The sequence below is a fragment of the Strix uralensis genome, chromosome 10 (genome assembly GCF_047716275.1).
Source record: "Strix uralensis isolate ZFMK-TIS-50842 chromosome 10, bStrUra1, whole genome shotgun sequence".
Classification (NCBI taxonomy): domain Eukaryota; kingdom Metazoa; phylum Chordata; class Aves; order Strigiformes; family Strigidae; genus Strix; species Strix uralensis.
This window is the reverse complement of record NC_133981.1, coordinates 457,619-477,263: the sequence shown is the minus strand read 5'-3', so window position 1 is coordinate 477,263 and position 19,645 is coordinate 457,619. Positions and strand designations below refer to the sequence as shown.

General features: G+C 41.6%; 1 protein-coding gene and 1 long non-coding RNA gene across 5 annotated transcripts in view; one reads left to right on the top strand and one right to left on the bottom strand.

The window, feature by feature from the left end:
* Positions 1-19,645, bottom strand: part of LOC141947557 (uncharacterized) — a 62,396-nt gene that overhangs the window by 42,527 nt on the left and 224 nt on the right. The window contains exons 1-3 of one of the 4 annotated variants that reach the window (XR_012630197.1): positions 19,373-19,518; positions 12,922-12,986; positions 5,381-5,508 (exon numbers count right to left, since the gene is read on the bottom strand). The exons of 1 other annotated variant lie outside the window; for it this stretch is intronic. This is a non-coding gene — a long non-coding RNA (uncharacterized LOC141947557). Of the gene's footprint in view, positions 1-5,380; positions 5,509-12,921; positions 12,987-19,372; positions 19,519-19,645 lie in introns of those variants that run through there. 2 more of the 4 variants (XR_012630199.1, XR_012630196.1) reach the window with 2 other exon arrangements.
* TRH (thyrotropin releasing hormone) lies at positions 692-8,179 on the top strand. The gene is made up of 4 exons (XM_074878731.1): positions 692-749; positions 3,899-4,356; positions 5,271-5,535; positions 6,716-8,179. The coding sequence occupies exons 3-4, from the start codon at positions 5,340-5,342 to the stop codon at positions 7,300-7,302; spliced, it is 783 nt and encodes a 260-aa protein (XP_074734832.1). The 5' UTR covers positions 692-749; positions 3,899-4,356; positions 5,271-5,339; the 3' UTR covers positions 7,303-8,179.

Below are 19,645 nucleotides of genomic sequence, written 5' to 3'. Positions count from 1 at the left end.
CTCTGTGCTCATTGCAGTACTCTGTGTGTAATATTTCTGTTTCTAAGCACACTTATTATGAAAACTGCACTGCAGTCTTAGAACATAGATGTTCATTGCTGGGTGGTTCCTACTTTAAGAAGAACAGAAAGGATCATTAGCTAAATCTAATCTAATCAGGTTTCACCCAGTACTTTAATTAGATTTTTTAAAAATTGTAAGACTAAAATATTTCTGTTCCCAGAGCTCAGAATGCTGAGGAAACATTGGTCTCAGTGCTCCTATGAAGACAAAGAATTTGTTGCCAAGATGCCCTGATGATCCTGGCCCACAGAGCAGAATCTCTGTCCACTGCCGCCAAGATTCTTCCATTCTCAGAGGAAAACACTTTCTTCACCCTAAACATTTTTTCTCAAATGTCTTAGCAGAACATTTGTCCTGCCAAAAGAAAATGAATTTAATTTCTAAATCTCCAAGCAACACCAAGGCGACATATGGAAAATTACGTCAATGTTTAATTATCATCATAGCCAGGAATCTGAATTCAATTAAATTTGTTAGGTACTGGTCCTTCTTATGCTTTTACCAGCATCAGGACAGAAAATACCCCGTTGTTACCTTCTCCATGTGTAAGGACATAAACGCAGTAATCAAGTCACCTCATGCCTCTCTGATTAACTGTGACTGCTAAATTGAACAGGACGGTATCTGGACAACATTTTGACCAGAGGCTGCCGCTAGCTGTGTCGGGGATGGGGCTACTGGTAACTGTAAGTACAGAGACTATGGGACTGGAGGTATTGCCTGTCCTGCAAATTTTTAACCTTGCTTCTTCACAATGCATAGATAGCAACCTAGCTATCCATACGATCTAATTTAAAAAAATTCCTGGCAAAACAAGCCAATTCACTTCACACAATTCTTGCCTTGCGGAAGAGATAAACTCTATGCGACAGAGAGTAGTCACAATGCTTAACGTGCTCCAAATATTTTGTATTAAAAGACAGAGGAAATGTGATTACCTGAAGAAAAAAACATAATGAAGTAAGATTAAGAAGCTATTCAAAATTACTGAAGCCTTCAACCACACAATGAAAACATCCTTTTTTCCTTTTTTTTTTTCCTTTAGAAGGCATGCTTGGCTTCAGCAGCTTATCAAGAAAGCACTGTAGGGAGTCAGCAACAGAATTCTTAACAACTTCACTGTTCTATTTCGCTTTCCTAAAGACAGGTTTAAAAATGCAGTTTCCATTCCATCAATGCCCACTTTAACTTATAGGCCAATATATTATTTTTTTAAACTCAGGTGCCATACCATAAGAGATCTTAAGGAGTGACTACAGTCAGGAAATGCCAAGCAGCTAGTGTCAAGTATATGTAATTCCTTAGGAGGTTCACTGTGATGCAATAGCAGTTCCCAAATCTATGCATTAGTATTTGACTATGCTAGAAATAGCATAATGGAGAAGAAGACTCATGAGGTTGTACAGAGAAATCAGGGGCCACAGTTTGGTTTGTGATGGTTGGAGAGTCTTAAAAAGAAAGTAACGGAGGGTTGGGCAACAGATTGGGCATTGACTGCACAGGCACATGCATTACAAGACTCAGTGAGGGGTTCCTGCTGTATCTAAGCTGGAGTGAGCCATGCAAGCCCTTTATGGTGTCCGGATTAATTTCAGACTGGAGAGAGAACTACATACTAAGAATTACTTCCAGCTCATAATTACGTATTATGAGGATTTTCACATTGGAGATATGTGGCAAATGCAGATTTATTAAATTGCAGTCATACAAAGTTCCAAAGCATAAGTCTTAGCTATCCTATCATTTCTAGGTAGCTGAGAAATTCAGTATGTCAACTGCTGTATCACAAGTGAAATCTGACTCATTCACTCAGTCCTAAGATGAAATACATTCATATGGGAGGCTATTTTTAATATCAAATTCTTAGCTGTTCCTTGAGTTAATTTGCTTATATGATTTTGTATATGTGAAAGTGTTTCAGCTGTTTAACCTTCTCTTTTCCCATCTATATTTTTCAAGAGCCATTCTTCAAAGTGTGAGAGGATTTTTTAAAAATCCAATTCAATATGTGGATCATTTCAAGTCACAGACAAGTTCTAAGGCCAACCCCACTTAAAGGAGAAATCTGGCTGCTTTCAGTGGACTCTGGATTAGGCATTTTGTTAGGGCAAATCTGGGGCTAAGCTACAGACAGCTACTGCTTTGTTAAACAAGCAACTCTGGTATTAATGAAAGCATTTCTAACACTTTCCAGAATTCTTGAGATTCCTGGAAAGCCCTAGTGCATTGCTTAAAACTAAAAGTACATAGGAACTATCTTTACAGGGATCTTTGCTTTGGATGAGGGACTATTAATTGCCCAGTCATTGTTTCCTGGCCCACTATAGTGAATTGCCTGTTGATCTTTGAATTTAATTACCTTGCAGATCTTTGGTTCTGATGTCTGCTCAGGGAAACAGTATTGATGTGGTCTTAGATTGGCAAGGACAACATCTTCCTAAAGCCATAGATGTGTTCTGCACATAAAGTGCATGATGTCTCAAACTCCCTTAGAAATCCAAACAAGAAAGAAAATATGTTCCATTTTAAATGTAGTTGTTACAAATGCAGTTATAATGCTGTAAGCCCCAATCTCTGTCCCCACCATAAATCTGGAACAACTGCACAGACATCCAAGACTCTTCTCAAATTACATCAGGGTAATTAATATCAAAAAGCACATCTCTATACAATTACTGATACATTTTTCCTGAGATATTAAGACAAAATTCAGGAGATGACCACACTCTCATGGAATAAGACTGAGGTAACAGCTGCATTCCACTGGAGTCACCCCAAAGAAGTCAGGTTTCATTTCCTAAAGAACTGAAACCAAGATTATTCTTGTGTATTTTCTGATCCATTATATAAAGTTGAATGGGGTGGGGAAAAAAAGCTCTGTAAGATGATCGTTTTTTGTTACATTCTGATGGGTAATAAGTCAAGTTGACAGACAACAACTGCCTTCACCCTTTTTTAGTCTTATATGGTATTTCCATCATCTGTTCAGACATAAAATGCCTTTTGCCTTAAGGAAAATTTACAGGCTACATGAGGATCCACATTAGCTATAAGCATAACTGATCCACTTTTAAGTGCAATGCTGTTAAGAGTATCCCCAAAACGCCTTCTGTCTCAGACTGTGGCACAGCACCCTAGAGAGCTGCTAAAATGCCAGCGTCCTACCAAGAAAGCTGTTCTCAAGCCACAGTGACAAGTTGTTGGGTTTTGTCACTACTTAATGCTGAAGACAAATTTTAACTTAAAACACTTTGATGGCAGTGATGAAGAGGACATACAAAGGTGTCTTTGTGTTTGTGACAACAGTAGCAAATGGGAAACCAGAAAAATACTGACTTCACTTGGTTGAAACCTTCCATGTAGTAACAACAGAAGAATCCTGAATTGCTTCAATACTGTGAGCAATCCGTACTCCAGTTTTAGTCCTACATATTGTCATTAGGATTACTAAGATTATCAAAGAATCACTAGCTCTTTATCTGTGCTCCCTGCATGATCTGATTTTAGTAGCACTGTGTGGAAGCATATCTCAAATAGACAGATGGGTTAAAGAGAGGGAGTCTTATTTCTAGTTACAGTAATATAATACTTTTCGAAGCACAAGCAGCAACATAACTCTACTTTAATATCTAATGATATGTACCCCATATTCTCATGTACTGTTTATGGAAGCCTGTGCCAAGAAAATACAGAATTGTGAGCCAAAAGCTGTATAGTGTCATTCAGAATAAGAACCCATGGCATAAACTTATTTAAATATAATCCATTACATTTTTTTCATTGTTTTTCTTCCTCAGCTTAATAAATCACCTACCTCTCTGCATTTACTCCACAGTGATTGCTTAACAGAGGATACACAAGCTTCATTTTGTTAAGCAGAGAAAAATCTCCTTTTCTCTATGCTGTATTACATAAAATTCTACATAATCTCTTTAAAGAATGAAAAACAGCAATTCCTGGGAGCCGAGCATGGATATACAGAGGTCAGCAAGTAACTACCAGAGTTTTGAATGCTTTCAAAATGCAGATCTCTGACATCAGTAAAAGAAAAAAAGAGAAAACAACACATCACCTAAATTACCTCACAGCTATTTGCATAAAGGGTCCAGAGGCAGTACAGTATAAGTACGGAGACGCAAGCCATCCAAAGAGAACTTAGCAACAATTCTACTGGATACTCTGTGTGTCTAGCAGAAAAAGGGCAACTTCGAAGCTCAGATGTGCAAACAGCTTTAAAGGACCGAACAATCTCTTGGCAGATGCATCAAGCAAAAATCTGAAACTACAGACCAGGTAATTTACCAAATTATTTCTTTTTTAGCTGATTCTAACTTTCCTTCTAAAGACTACTCTGAGCCAAATAGCCTATGTGATATTCTTAGTGCTGTTATCCAAGGACTTCATGGGAAGTGATAGAAACCTGCCAGTAAGAGAGGTAATAAATTCATTCTCTATTTTAAAAATTTGTAGAACTTCATAAAATTGTGCACTTCTTTTATGTTCTGAAGATATAATTAAGCTAAATGAGTGCTATACTAGTATTAAAGATGTATTCCATTCTACTGAAGGAACTCTGCTTAGCAGAAAATAAATCCATGACAAGTGCATTAGGAATTCCAGTGCTAGCTAGAAGGAACAGAAAAACACTTGTTATCTGCGCAAAAGGTAATAGAGGATATGATTATTGTAATGTCTCTGAAAAAAATATGAGGTGCTTCTCCACTGCAAGAAATCTCCCCAACCAATGGAGCATAGCTATCTTGTACAGGTGGAACGACAGCGCTGCAAATCCCAGTATTATTTTAAAATGAACCCTTATCGAAGGGAATTGCCTGGTGGAGATGGTTAGTGCAGGTGTATGTGTGTACCTCACGTGGGGCAACAGTTGACACAGAATTCAGGAGGGAAATTATTTCTGCTTCTTGGAAGAAGGCAAAGCAAAATCACTGGCTTTCAGAACTATCTGTGCATCAGGAAGTTAGGTGTTTAAAATGTTCCGATTTATGAAATACTCTATTGTATTCATATTTATGAAAAATGAACAAGTGCCTGGTTCTAATTATGAAGGCTACAGATTTTTTGAAGAATATCAAATAAACTGAGAGGTTAGTAACAGAAATGAGGAAGGACCCTCGTAAGAGACTTCAATCCCTACAGTAGTGCCATATTTCTTTCTCAGTATCTGGAAATATTGCTGTTATTCCCAGGTTTGTTTGCTCCATCCTCTTCCCCCATTGCTGTCTCTCCCACGGAAGCTGCAGAACCCCTGTCCCACAATGCCATCCATCCAGATGCCACTGCTGCTCCTCTGCCTGACCTGGTGTGGCGTCTGCCGCAGCGTGGGGCAGCCCCTGCCAGAGGGAAGGGAGAACATGGGAAGAGGTCCCCTGGGTGACATCCTGCAGAGATCTGAAAGCCTCCTTCTTCAGTCTGTCCTCAAGAAAGCTGAAAAGGAAGAAGAGATGAATAAAGGTATATGTAACTTTGGGGACATCCATCTGGTGATGCTGGCATAGTACTCGGCTGGATCATTAGATCCAATGTACAGTTCTCAGGTTCTAATATATTCTAACTAAGGGGATGGCAAGGATAGGAGGTCTGTTGTAATACACTGACACAGAGTTCTCAAAAGGCGCTTTCTTCTCGAAGATCTCCTCAATTAGGCAATGCTGTACCATCACTAAGCAGCTGCTGCACCATAAGAAGGTAGAAGCCTGCCACAGAAAACTCATGTGTCTGGCAAGTCCTTCCCTAGGGCAGCTCTTCCCTAGGGCAGACCCGTGGAGGACACTCCCCAGTTACAGACCCCGTACCTAACGTTAACTGGAGGCAGGCGTGCTGCCGTTCTCCTCCTACCCCCACCCACCGGTCTCTACACCTCAACAGTGGTGGGCTTTTCAGCGGCTGGGAATGTGGAGGCTGCTCCCGTTCCCACCACCTCCTAGCCTGCAGACACCTTGCTCTCTGGTCAGACTCAGGGACCACAGGCAGCAGCACGTAGGTGCCTGCCACCGACAGGGAGCACAGAGCCCTTCTGGGGTGGGAAGAGGAGCTGGTGCCAAGTGCCCACAGAAAAAGCCTTCCTCCCTCTTCACATGAATGCTGAGAGTCGGTCATGTTGATCCAAGACCTGAAATATTAGAAAGAGCTTAAGAACGAGTAAGAGGTACTAACAGAGTTATGACTGGTAGCTGCAAATACTGAGCTGGCTTTCCAATGTCCACATCCCTGCTTCTACTTGTGTCTCAGCCCTATCCTTTCCCTGTCTCCTGCTGATTTCCAGCTCTTCCCCATACGCAGCTTCTGCAGCTGATTTCTTCCAGCTGCTCAGCATCTTTTATTCACCTTCCTTTACCTGAATCTCACACATTTACCTAAGTCAACACATTAGGTTTTGTCATTGCATGTCTTCCCATCTGGCTGCACCTAGTTCCTAATGTATCAATCCACCCTTGCTAAAAATGCGCCAGAACTGTTTTGACAGATGCCATCCAGAGTGATCAAATTCAAGACCATACAGTTAACTGTGCAATAAAATGGGCATAACGAGCAACAGATTATGATCCTGCACCACAGAACTCTACAAATTCCCATTTCAACTTCCTTAGTGAGGATTACGGGGCTCATTAACATTATTCTTTTCCTTGGACAGAATCAAATGCACCTCTGCAAGAATGGCTTTCCATAAGACAACACCCTGGGAAAAAGTACTTAAGTGACCTGGAGAAGAGACAGCATCCTGGAAAAAGAGATGTTGAGGAACACACATCTTATGGAGACATTCAGAAGAGGCAGCATCCAGGGAAAAGAGAGATAGAAGATGAGCCTGGCAGCTATCTGGAGCTGAAGAAGCGACAGCATCCTGGCAGAAGGTCGTTGTCGGATCAGTATGCTGACATCCCTAGTGCACAGCTAACCTACTTGAACGAGTTATCCAAAAGACAGCATCCAGGCAGAAGGTATGTGATGTACAAGCGCCAGCACCCTAGCAAGAGAGGCTGGAATGATGAGGTAGACCTACATGACCAATATGGTGAGAAACGCCAGCACCCTGGAAAAAGGCACTGGAATTCTGACAGCCCAGATGACACAGGCCCCTGCAACTTCCAGGAGTCCTTCACCTGTAACAAAGGCAGCTTGTTGCTTGATTTAGTAGAAAATGTTAGCAAAGACAGGGTAGAAGAAAAACGGCAGCATCCAGGAAAGAGATCAGCATGGGAGAGTGAAACAGAGGAATGAGAAAATAATTGTGTATCATTTGCATTTGGTGAAGTAAACTGCCAGATCACTAACAAATTCTGTTCACTCCCTTTTGGCTTCCTACTGCTGACCTCTGCACCCCTCTTTCAGTGCGTTAATGTTCCCATTTAAGTTAATGGCTTTGTCACACACTTAAAGTAAAGGAACCAAAGGACCCAGCTGAATGGGACAGGCAAGTACTGAGAGTCTTCAACTCCAGCACTTTAGGAAGTTAAGAGCACTCATATTCTTATGGGCCCAGACCCCAGAATAATCCCACTATGTGTGTCCAATTTTCTGTTCCCAAATGACTAAAACAGGCTCTTAAATATCTGTTCTGATGCTACTAAATTGGAATAATTATATGGTTTCCTCTCACATCAGTGGAATCAGTAAATTAATAGAGACAAAGAAAAAAGCACAACATATGCCAATTATTTCAAAATGAAATTGAATAGGTTTTCAATTCTAAATGATACATTAATGAGAGCTGGACCCTTGCACACTACAGTCTGTCCAGACAGTAAGCACGAAATAGAGATAGGAACTGTTCCAGCTGGAACAGATTAGATGACTGATTTCATAGTTTGACTCAGAACTAGCACATAAAAACCTTTTTCATCTAAGAGGCTGCACAGTGCAAAGGGTTAATGCACTCCAGAGCATCTCAGTCACAAGTTGTGAACCTGACTGCCTACACGCCATGCTAGAACTCCCACCCTGGTGCCTCCACATTTCAGTCATGCCACTTGAAATCATGCCTTCTCCTCAGACATCCTTAAAAAATTCCTTAAAAAGGAAACAAGCAGACATCCTTTTCTTCCAGTAAGGATTTCTGATTTCTCTCCTCTCAAAGGAATGCTTTTACTTTCTGTGATCAGACTCCTAAAAGTGTTTATTTGATATGAATGAATCAATAAACATCAATAGTCAACTCTGGGTGTCCTTATTGGTTCTGCAAACATGCTGTAATAGAGTGAAAAACAAATGCAACCCAAACGAAATAAAAATAAATAAATTAACAGCAAAGGGTATTTTTCTAGGGACAAGCTTCTTGCGTGCTGGTGGTCAGCACATGTTTATACGTAAAATTGTTTTGCTACTGAAGTGGAAGGATGATTTCCATATGGAAAGATTCCCTTTTTGAATATTCTACCTGTATGACACAGACAATTCTGCATCTGGGCTAAACCCACAGCAACCTTGTCACCTAGTTCACAGGGAACTTTACTAGAAGTCTGATTTCCTGTTCATAGGTCTAAACAATAGATTTACTGATTTTTGCAATTAATGCACAGTTATTGAATCCATTGAGTTATTCATGTAACTTCTTGCACATTCAAAGAATTTAGAGCATGTCAACATTTCGCTAGAATGTTATCTTTTTATAAACAAATGTTTTCCACTGACATTCATCCTTCTCAATACCATCAAGACACATTAAGTGCCTTGAGTGTTCATTTTAAATATGATTGTTTCCCCACTCAGTGCCTCAGAGCTCTTCCTCGGTTATACTAGCTTTGCCATATGGTTTAGTTATCCTGAAGAAGAATAATTAATCATCTCAGCGAGTTTCACTGAAGTTAGATGCTCCCAGGCTGATCTACACTCAACATGGTCTATCAAACAATTTCTAACTTAGGAGATAATATGCTGTACTGTATGTGACAGCTGGCAGACCTCTTCTATTGATGGGGGTTTTTAATTAACCAGTGTTGAAGAAATCCTCAGGGGAGGTAGTTGGGAACATTCCATACACTTCAAATTCCTTCAGCACACTTTCTCTGTATGATGCCTTTTAAAATGTTCAGGTTTCAGTCTATAAGGGAAAAGGTTTCTCTAGAGAATACCATTTCCTATAGCATTTCCGGCAATGAATGAATGCTTCTTAAACCTCAAGGAATACTACTACACAAGGCCACCAACACTTGTTATAAAATGTCCAAAATAAGTGAAAAACGGGAAAGCAAAAATTACCAAGTGGGTGAATGTGGGCAACTGCAAAAACACATCATAGCTCCTGCAAGACAAGGATGCTGCTGTGGCTACTACAAGAAAGCCAAGGTGGGGAAGGGAGAGAAGCATGAAAGCCCAAGATAAACGTTTCTAATGTGCAGCTACAACCCGCTGGTTCAAGCTATGAGGTTACTGCCTACAAAATCTACCATTTTGAGTAAATCTCACATGCACTTTATTATCAGTAAATCAATCACTTATTAAGGAAAGGGTGTACTCTCCTCTCAGTGCGGCCAGTGAAAAACTAGCATAACTGGGTTTAGTAAGTCTAATTTTTCCATCTTCTGTATTTTAGGTTCTGAGCGCTCCACTATTTTCAGAGACGACATGTTCTGCCAGGGGCTAGTCATCTGTTTAAAAGCAAAACTATCATTACTGTAATTTTTAAAGGAATTATGTCTATTAGTTTTGAGTTGTTTTGTTTTGTTGGGGATTTTTGTGTTGGTTATTTTTTTAAAAAAAGCCAAGCCTGAGCTGGCAGCATTTTACAGTAAATCAGATTCATCATGTCATTATTATCATGCCTGCAGATTTTAAAATTTGCCTCAGTTTGGAGCTGCTGAAAATGCACTTGCCTGGCTGGCAGAGGCACAAGCAGATACTGGGAGAGCTATGATTTCAATTTCTTTAAAAAAAATTTCAATTACTTAAAAAAAACCCCTTTGTTACTCCAGCAAAAGGTCTCTGGAACATGACAGAAACACTCTCAGGGATTCCTGGACAGGGGTGGGACCACATGTGAAAAATCCCCTTCCAAGCTGTATAGGCCAGTAGCCAGTTTAAAGGACAGGACACAGATTTCCACTCAGAGAACCACATGCACAGCTCCTGATGCTGGCCTGGCATGTCCATGAACAGAAAACAGAATAATATGGAGATTGAAACATGAGCCAAAAGTCCTGAGCTTTTGTTAATGACCTGGGTTTGAAAATCTTAGAAACTCAAAGACAATGACCCTGGAAACAGAACTGAATACAGGACAACTTTCTGCCTATTTCCCATGTACGTAACAGTCAAAAGAGCCAGCAAATCTGCTCCTGAGGCACCACAAAAATGCAACCATCATTGCCAAGTAGCCAGAAAAGTGACAGCCCTGACCGAAATCCCAAGAGGATGAAGTAGGATGGTCTTAACCTTCCACAGATATTTGTCTAATATAGCTAGTTCTAGTTCTCCTTCATCCTGGGATACCTGCACCTACGTGATTATTTTGATTATGCTAAACATGGTTCATGAAGCTACATTATCTCTGAAAAGACTTGGGAGATAGAGCTACAAGTACAACCTAGGAAAGAGTAAAATTAATCACCAAATTAAAATTTTACAGGTAGGTTAGAACTTGCACCTGGTGGGGATCTGATAACCTTATTTAATCCCATGCATTTTTTGAAACATAAGACCATTTACAAAAAAGGGAACAAAAATCTCAGTTTTCTCCATTTTATATTAAATTTTCCCTTTAAAACTTTCAAAAGCTAGCATTTACTTTCAATGGAGAAAATTACTCAGTCATTCTATTACTTGCATAAAAGACTGTCAAGAAAAGGGAAGACAGGGTTTTCACTGGGGAAAAATATTACATATTTTAAGAGTTCTACTTTTTTTTAAGTAACTCAATACAATATTTCATCTTGCCAACAAAATTTGTCCAGACTTTTGTTTTGATTGAAAGTACATTTTCTCTCAGTACCTGCATGAACATTTCACCTCTCAATTAATTTCTGCCTGTCTTCTGCAGTGTTGCAGACATACCACCACTCAAGTACAACACTCCTTCTCCTGCAGCACCCTTCTCAGAGGACTGCCTGCCATTTGTGATTTGGCAGTTTGGGGACTATGAAACACACATAAGCACAAGTTCTGAAGTTTGTCAGATTTACCTGCACCCTAAAAACTTTTGGGCTCTGGAGTCTGGCTAAGGGACTAACCAGAAAAGAACCAGCTTCTATACTATAATGCTCTGCTGCTTTGAATAGCAAATATAATGCAATCTCTTAGCAACACGAACTACAGACATATACTATTTAGTTATAAGGTAAGAATTTATTAATTGCACATCCTTCATCATCTTTATTGTGTACCTTCCCCTCACTGTCATTTTGTATTTGAATTTAATATCCATGCAAACATCTACAGATGTTACCAGCTTTGCTTGGTCACACATAAATGTAGTTGCACATAAGTGCATAAGGGGCCTTTAAGTTGCAAAGTTCCTTGATGAAGGGCACTATCTGTCCGTAGGACAGCCTGTGGCTCTTCAGGAGTGATAACAGATCAACTGCAGAGCTGGTCCAAAGGCCATGGAAGTCAGTGGAAGAATCTCCCTTGTCCTCTGCAGAATCTGGATTAGGTCCACAGCTGTGCACTGGCCCTAATGTGGCACCACAGTCACACAAAATCTTATTTACAGCTTTAATTGAGACTAAAACAACCACGCACAGATGAGTTCTATGTTTACTGCAGTTTTAAATTTCTGGCATGTTACCAGTTATTGAGACATAAGGGAGTTTGATTCTTAAAGAGCAACTTTTACAAGTATCTTCAAAATGAGCTTTGTTTTCAATGGGAGGGGAGAGTTGATGTGAACAAGATATATAATTAACATTTCCTGCAACTATTTTCAACTCCCCTCACCATTACTGTTCTGTGCCCTTATCAGCCTTGACCTCTCTGCTAACCCACTCTAATTAGCATGGGCTGAGTGTTTCCAAGGGACATGCGGCCCCAACAAACCCCTTTATTACTACTTTTAATGACTCATTAGTTGGAGCAAGTTTGAAAACATCATCGCCACAGCTGAAGTGGAGTCACTGCTTGCCTGGTAACTCACTCAGTGAACATTAAACAGCCAGCTGCAATTTTAAAGCATCAGTCAGGACATTGCTATGAATAAAAACTATGATCAGAAGCAGCCAAGTGGAGCAGCACTGCAGAAGGGATGGGCCTGGGTGAGGTCTAGGCAGTCCAGAGACAGGACACAAAAGATGCAGACAGGGAAATCCTTCAGTTTTTGGGAAACAGATATGTGGACTATCAGCATTAGAGTGCAGAAGTCCCACTTCCCTCCGAACAAGAATAGCATCAAGGCCCCAGGGTAATGAGGAAGGATTCAGGCTGAACACAGAGACCTCTGATAAAAACAGATGGGGAAGTTCCTTGAGAAAACTGAGTTATCTACCTGCCTTGAGATTACTTTTAGACCTGTGTGAAGACATTTGTGGTTTGTTTCCCTTGATGAAACCACTACAGCTTAAAAGTCTTAAGGAAACCAAGAAAAGGACATTTATCACTTTGCCAATTCACTTTGTCTGCTTACATGAAACGAAGCAGCACAGGCTGAAGGAGGGTAAAGCAGAACCAACATCTTATTGATCACAAATTGCATTGGTACGCTGGAGCTTAATATTGGTTCCTGACAGAGTTGGGCATGTCAGATACTAATGTAATGGAATGATCCTAGCCAAAGGCAAAGACAGCTCCTGAGTTTATTTCAGCCACTTTGGTTTGAACTGACAGCCGGTGATCCCAACAAGAAAGCAGCACCTCACAGACATGGGCACAGGAGGCATTTCATCATTTACTCACCCCTAACACACAACGCACCTTCCTCACGTTCACATGAACCGGAAAGAGGGAGAATCTGGACTTCATGAATCACGCAAATACTCCTGCAAAATGAGAGGGAGGTAAACCAAGATCCAACTTGCCATGTCAAAGGAAGTTAGTTCATTGCCACCTTCTCTCTATAATGGATATCCTAACTGAACACAACGGAGTATGATGCAGTGTAGACACTTTAACAGGTGATCGGTATAGGGAAACTGTGAGATTATAACTGGGAAAACTAGGGAAAGTGACCTGCTTTGAAGAGGCTGCCTGAAATTTTCACAGAGAAGCATATGTTTCCAGCATAAGTTTCACAGAGAAGCTTAATTTGCACAAGAAGCATATGTTTCCAGCATAAATTCCCTCTTGATTCCAAAGCTGGTACTGATGTGTGGGGTGCCTGAAGAAGCTATTGTAGAAAGAGAAGAGGAGGAGGAGGAGAGAGAAAAGCCAAGACAAATGGAAAATATAGTAAGACTTTATGAAAGGTTCTCTGAGCCAAAGCAGTCAAGACAAAAAGCAAGCTCTCTGAACAAGCAGTTGTTGAAGAAGACAGCAACAACAGCCTTGCAAAAAAATCACAAATCATTCACTGCCGAATACCCACTGCTGAGGGTATTCTGCTTATTGATTTTATACCTGCTGCTTTCAAGATGGGAACTGGTTGTTGCACAAATTTGTACAGGAAATAGAAGACAAGAGAGGCTATAGGAGACAGCACCCAAATATGGGTGTGCTTGAAATCTGAAATGAGCCCTGAACATAATCTAGACATTGTGGCAAATGGATCTTACAGTTAAAACATTAAATAAAACATAAACACAAAGGAATTCTGAATCTTCCTGTCTCCCTTCTTTATAAGTCACCAACTTTATGTAAGAGTGGTGCCATTCCACGGCACTTGGAACCAACATGCCAGACTCTTCAGCAGTGTTAAGGGACCACATAAACTTGTACAGAGGACTGGCCTGCCAGTACTGAAGCAGTTAATGGGCAAATCAGATAAATGGGGCTCCACAAGTTGTCAGCTGCAGCTCATACAAATCATCATGCTGCCAGTTTTGATTGATGAGTCTGCAAACACAGGAAAAATCATGGGTTTGGCATGGAAATAGAGCTTCTATCCTCTCTACACAGACTAATTAAACAAATTTGTTTTGTATCAAAGTGTTTACTATAAGCAGCTTGAGTATATTGAATATATGAGTTTTGTTAAAAAGAGCAGCGATATGCAAATTTTTTACTTCTCTGAACATAATTAAAAATTCAGAAAATGTTGGTTTAGGTCCACCTAAACAAACAAACAAAAGTTTTCTCAGATAAATTAAAAGAAGAGATCATTTTATGTGTAGGAAGAATTCTGTGGTACCCATTTCAATGTTAGGAGATTTTAAAGGAATTTTAAAAAATTTATTAAATTATAAAATTGAATTTAGGCCAATTCTAAACACAGCATCAATTTAAATTAACTGTTTGATTTAGGGAATACTTAGGAAGATCATTCTGACCTTCCACTCTGCTTCTGCCCCAAAGTCTATATTGAACTCAACACTGTTAATTTTCAGATATTTAAAACTTTTTTTTCAGTGAGTAAGCCATATTTGTGCAAAAATGTTCCAGTGAATTCCTTGAGAAGTAGACAGGCATCATCAAGAATTACTTCTAGTCTACAAAGAGCTCTCCTGTGCTGGGATCAGATTCCATTATTTAACATTCCAAATGGCACTGAAGATACTCCAAGAAGTTGAAGAACACGTGTGAACCTAACAACCACATTTTTGACAGGACTGTGCCATGGCTACAGCGCTGACGGTGTCCCTCTTCTCAGCTGTATTCCCACCAAAGTGTCTCCTCTTGGTCATTCATGACCAATTTAGCAACAGACCAGGTCCCAAAATTCACTGTTGGAGTTACTACAACAGCTCACAAACATATTTTACAACTTGTTTACTCAGTGTTTGCAAAGGACTTTGAGTGCAGCGGAGTAGGAGGAGTTACATAACGGATGTGGGGTTTTGCAGGCGGGGCAGTACAGGCCTGACTTTGCTTTGGAACATATTCCTCTCCTGCACTGTTGCTCTTTTACATTGACTCACAATGGTAAGCCATTACGGACTCAAATTCAGTCCCCAACGGCATCTGTAGCATTTCGGTAAGGTTTAATTTGTCCCCAAACACGTCTCTTCCCATTGCAGCTAGCTGGATGAAGACAAATTAATTTTTGAAGAAGTGTAAACTGGATTGCTTTAGACTGACCTGAATCTTTTCATTTTGTGAACACTCTCTGTGTGGGAAAGTGTGATGAGCCTAAGTGACAAGCAGCCAAAGTCTATCCTCATTTACACCAGCACAAATCTAGATCATGCTCCACCTCTCTAAAGGGATGTGGGGCCCTAAGGGACCCAGGAGCCCAGATTTCTCTTTGGGAGCAAACAGACACCATTCAACACATCGCTACAGCCGGCACACTAACTCTGTATTGTCGCTTCTGTAATTCTCTCTGAGAGACTCCCAGTAAGAGTCTAATACTCTCATAAAGATCCAAATAATTTTAAAGAGGTGCAATCATTTAATTGGGAATAGTTCCTCAGGAAGTGCTAAAGACCATTTATGTTTAGAAACATGCAAACAAATGGCATTTTTCTTTGAAAATGTTGAATGAAATTCATCTTTTCAAGAGTGATTGACACAACATGGTGTTTTATCAGTAATTCAGAAAGATTCATTTGAGGAGATGCATTCTCATAGTCCATGGTCAAGCATAGAACAGAGCACAATTAACTCACTAAAGATTCCGTGAAATGTTTGATTTCTAGTGCACATCCCAGCATGTTACCACCCTCATCACAATGCGCTGCAGGCAGCCCTCCTCACTGCATTGTTTGTGTCCCAGCAGTAGGCTCTTAGACTTCAATCGTTGTATCCACCACTCGAATAAGCCTTTAAGACTTCCCTTTTGAAAACAAGCAGTTACTGGAGCTGTAGAGAAGGGCAGGTTTAAGGAAAGACCTTGCTGTTCAGTACAGCCTCGCTTTTCCTTAGACCTGATTCTTACTACTTCTAAGGAGAGCAGAGGCCCTCACAGCTCAGGAGGCAGGACTATCCTTCCTGCTGCTGGAGGAAAATCTTCAAAACAAGTCGCTAAGCGGCCCCACGTGCTGTGAAATGCCCTGCGAAGGCCCCAGCAAGTCTTCGGCCGCTCTCAGACGGGCTCGGTGTGCCATCTAGTGACAGGCACGTCTTCCCTTCCTCACCCTGCCCTTTTCTTGTCCCTTCCCTACGCCCACTAAATGCACAAAACATGCACATGAAACAGGAACGAGAAAAGTGAAATGCCTACAGAACCCCCCCTACAAGCCGGGCATCCACTCTTGCCTTTTCATTTCCACTTATTCCCACCACTGCCCTTCTCATCCTCACTACTCTCCCATCCACGCACAGATCTTGCAGCTCTTCCAGGGACACTTGTATCTCTGGAGCATTCTTTCCCCGGCTCAGGGAGTGGTAAATCACTGCCCTCAGCACTGCACAAAAGGAGCAAAGGTGACAGCAAAGGGAGAGGTAGTTGGTTGCACCTGAGCTTTCCCAAGGCACAAGCACGGCTCAGTGCCAGGAAACAGCCGCGCTCCGGCCAGCCCAGGGGAAGCAGGACGCCACCGCGGCAGGTGAATCCTCAGAGGCGCTGAGCCTCGGGCTGGATCCTGCTCTCTTCCTCCAGGGGCAGGAAGTACCCTGTGTTGCTCCAGGTCTGCCCCCCTCAGGCATCACGCTGCAGACGTCTCCTTCACATCCCCAACTACCCACCCCCTCCTATCCCACACAAAACCCTCGGATTAGGACACAGGTGCCTCCTCAGGGACGGGGATCAGTTAAACCCTGGATTTTCCAGTCTGTTTTGCAAAGAAATGTTGCCTTATGGACAGGCTAACGCAATTCTTAGCTTCCAGTCTGAGAGATGCAGCAGATACATGGAGTAGTACAGAGATACTTCTGCATAAGTGAGCATCATAAAACAACCAAGTGGAAAAAATGGAGGCTGAGGGCCAAACTCACATTTGGTGAATCAAAGGGAAATACAGTAGGATTTACAAACTGTTCCCTTAAAGCTTACCTCCAGTTCCTTCCTTTGACTTCTTTCAGAACTGCAAAAGACAACTCACACAGTTCAGAATTAAAGACTTCAAAACTGTGAGCATAATCCACATCCTTAATGCTTTCCTTGAAGGAACTGTGTGCCTGCCCCACAGAATGGCACGAAATGACTCTGCTGGCATTATTACAGAGGTAATAATTTTAATTTTCCAGCACTAAGCAGATGCACATACTATTAGAAGCACACTTGAATGCCCAAATATCTGCTAGCTGTATTAGAGAAACAAGTAAATACTGTAATTCCTGCATTCAACAGGTTTTAATCTCAGGATTTGCCAAGATAAGGAACACTCTCAGAATTAATATGAATCTGGGAAAGCGGAAACTCAAAGTGCTGTAGCTATCTCAAATTTGTCCCCCCCTCCCCCTTTGTTTCTTTCTGTAACACAGGCGCTTGAATGTGATGCTCACGGGAAGAGTAAGAGCCTATTCAGAGCTAATGTAGAATAATTGCTATTCCACAATGATTGTTCCAGGGTCTTCCCTGTTCAGACAAGGCTTAAAATTTTGGACCTGAAGCTGATGCAGATAACCATTCCCTACTGAGAAAGATCACAGGAGACCAACCCTGCTTGGATTCAAGACTCACATACTTCTGTAGGAAAAGGTGCCGCCTTAGGGTGTGAACACAGTAAGAGACATCAGAAAACAGGCATCAGGGAAAAAAAGAGGAGTAAAGGATGACAGGAATGAGAGAAGATGTTTATTGATTGAAGCCCCAATTCCAAATATAGGCCTATGCAATGAGAAAAAACCCAGGAGCTTTGATGAGATGTGCATGCTAGAAGGCTTTGCCAGCTCAGGACCGTACTGAGCACATCTTGGCAGGCCTGTTCCATGTGTTGTTAAATCCTTCCAGCTAAGTCTGGAATAGGCCAGAAATACACTTTTTATATAACAAAAGCGTCATGAAAAGTCAGGTGATTACTTCTAATTTTCCCTTTTCATCCTTCAAGTACCATCCTTCCTTAAACACACTGCTAGTTTCATTTCTAGTCCCAATAGGCTGAGTACTTTTCAAGTTTTAAAATGAAACTGGTAACACTTAAAAATATATTCAGGTTCTGAAGACCTTGAGGTTAATACAGCCCCTTAACTTACTAAATAAAGAAAAAAAAAAGTATCAATCAATCATACTTTCTAAAAAAAGCTTAACAGCTTATAATTTACCTGAGTATACTGTGGGGAGAGCACCTGACCAGGGCAGCTTTTACAGCATGATAAGATCTCTTACAGTTTTTAGTATTAAAGAGAAATTGGGTCTGTGTTTTGCATTCTGAATAGGAAGGTGACTACAACCAGGGTTCTACATTATTTCCACAGCTGCCTGTTTCTCTATTCATAACTGAATCAAGACTGCATGGTTTTTGAAAACCAGAGCGTAATGGTTAACAGGAAACTGTACATGTAAAAAATCCAAGAGTTTGACTGTTTATAACATTCATTTACTCCTATAGTTAGATCAGTTTGGTTTTGAGACTTTGATTTCCCATTATACTTTTGCTGGATGATGGAACTATAAACACAAACCAGGTGAAATTCATTGGTGATGTGATAATGTACTGAGAGTGGTCATGTAATAGCCAGCCCACAAAGACCAGATTGCATTGTTGCAACGAATGGAAATCACACAGCAAGATTTGACTTCTGAAACAGAAAGTATAAAATCCAGGCTGAAGAGAAATCATTACTGTCTGGTTGCCTGTCTACGCATAACAGTCTTTAAATACTTTTTTCCCCTGAGTAGGGATTTTTCATATTATTTCTACTAATTTCTTTGTAACAAATGATGCCCTTTCGTGCTAAAAGGATGCAACGCTAGAGTGAACACCAGTCCTTAGTTCAGTGATAAAGCAGTCACGCTTACAACTAGTTTCTAGTGATGCTGTTAAGGTTGCTGTCATTGATTTACACAAGTATTTCTCCGGCCACCAAGGCAAGCAGTGGTGGGATTCCTGGATTCTCTCTGTGGCTCTATGAGTAGCATGTCATCTAGTGCCACGGTTTACAGTTTTGGAACACTTGCTTTTGAATGACTTGGCAGGCTAAGAAAGGGAACAGCAGGCTTGCCGTTGTTAGCGCCACTGGTCCTCTCCCCAGCATGCTCAGGAATAAGGATACAAAGCACAAACCCACCAGCAGCCAGCAGAAGAGGCAAGTGTTATGTGAGGTGCCCCGAAGCAGTGGGAGGTCGTGGGGGGACACACACCACTCTCTCCCGCCCCAAGCGCGGCAAGGCCGCCCGCTCCTGAGGGATTCTGTCGCCACCATCTCACACCACCTCCCTCATACACACCTACGAGCCTCGGGACGCTCCAGCAGCGACTGGGGCCCTTTCCACGTGGGCTGAAAACAGGGGGGCGGCCACCGCACCCCCCTTAGGGGAGGCGCCGGCCCCCTCCTCCTCAGGCCCCTCCTTCCGTCCCTACTCAGGCCTCCTCCTTCCCGCCCTCCATCGATAGCTCTGCGCTTGGCTGCAAACGCCTCAGCCAGGCCTGGCGCCCCGCCCCGGCCCCGGATGAGCCCTCCCTGTCCCCGCCCTTCCCGCCCATCGATATCTCGGCGCTCG

Coding starts and splice junctions, on each gene's coding strand:
- TRH (XM_074878731.1), top strand. CDS start 5,340: ATGCCATCCATCCAGATGCCACTGCTGCTCCTCTGCCTGACCTGGTGT. Junction 5,536..6,715: donor GGAAGAAGAGATGAATAAAG/GTATATGTAACT, acceptor TTCCTTGGACAG/AATCAAATGCACCTCTGCAA.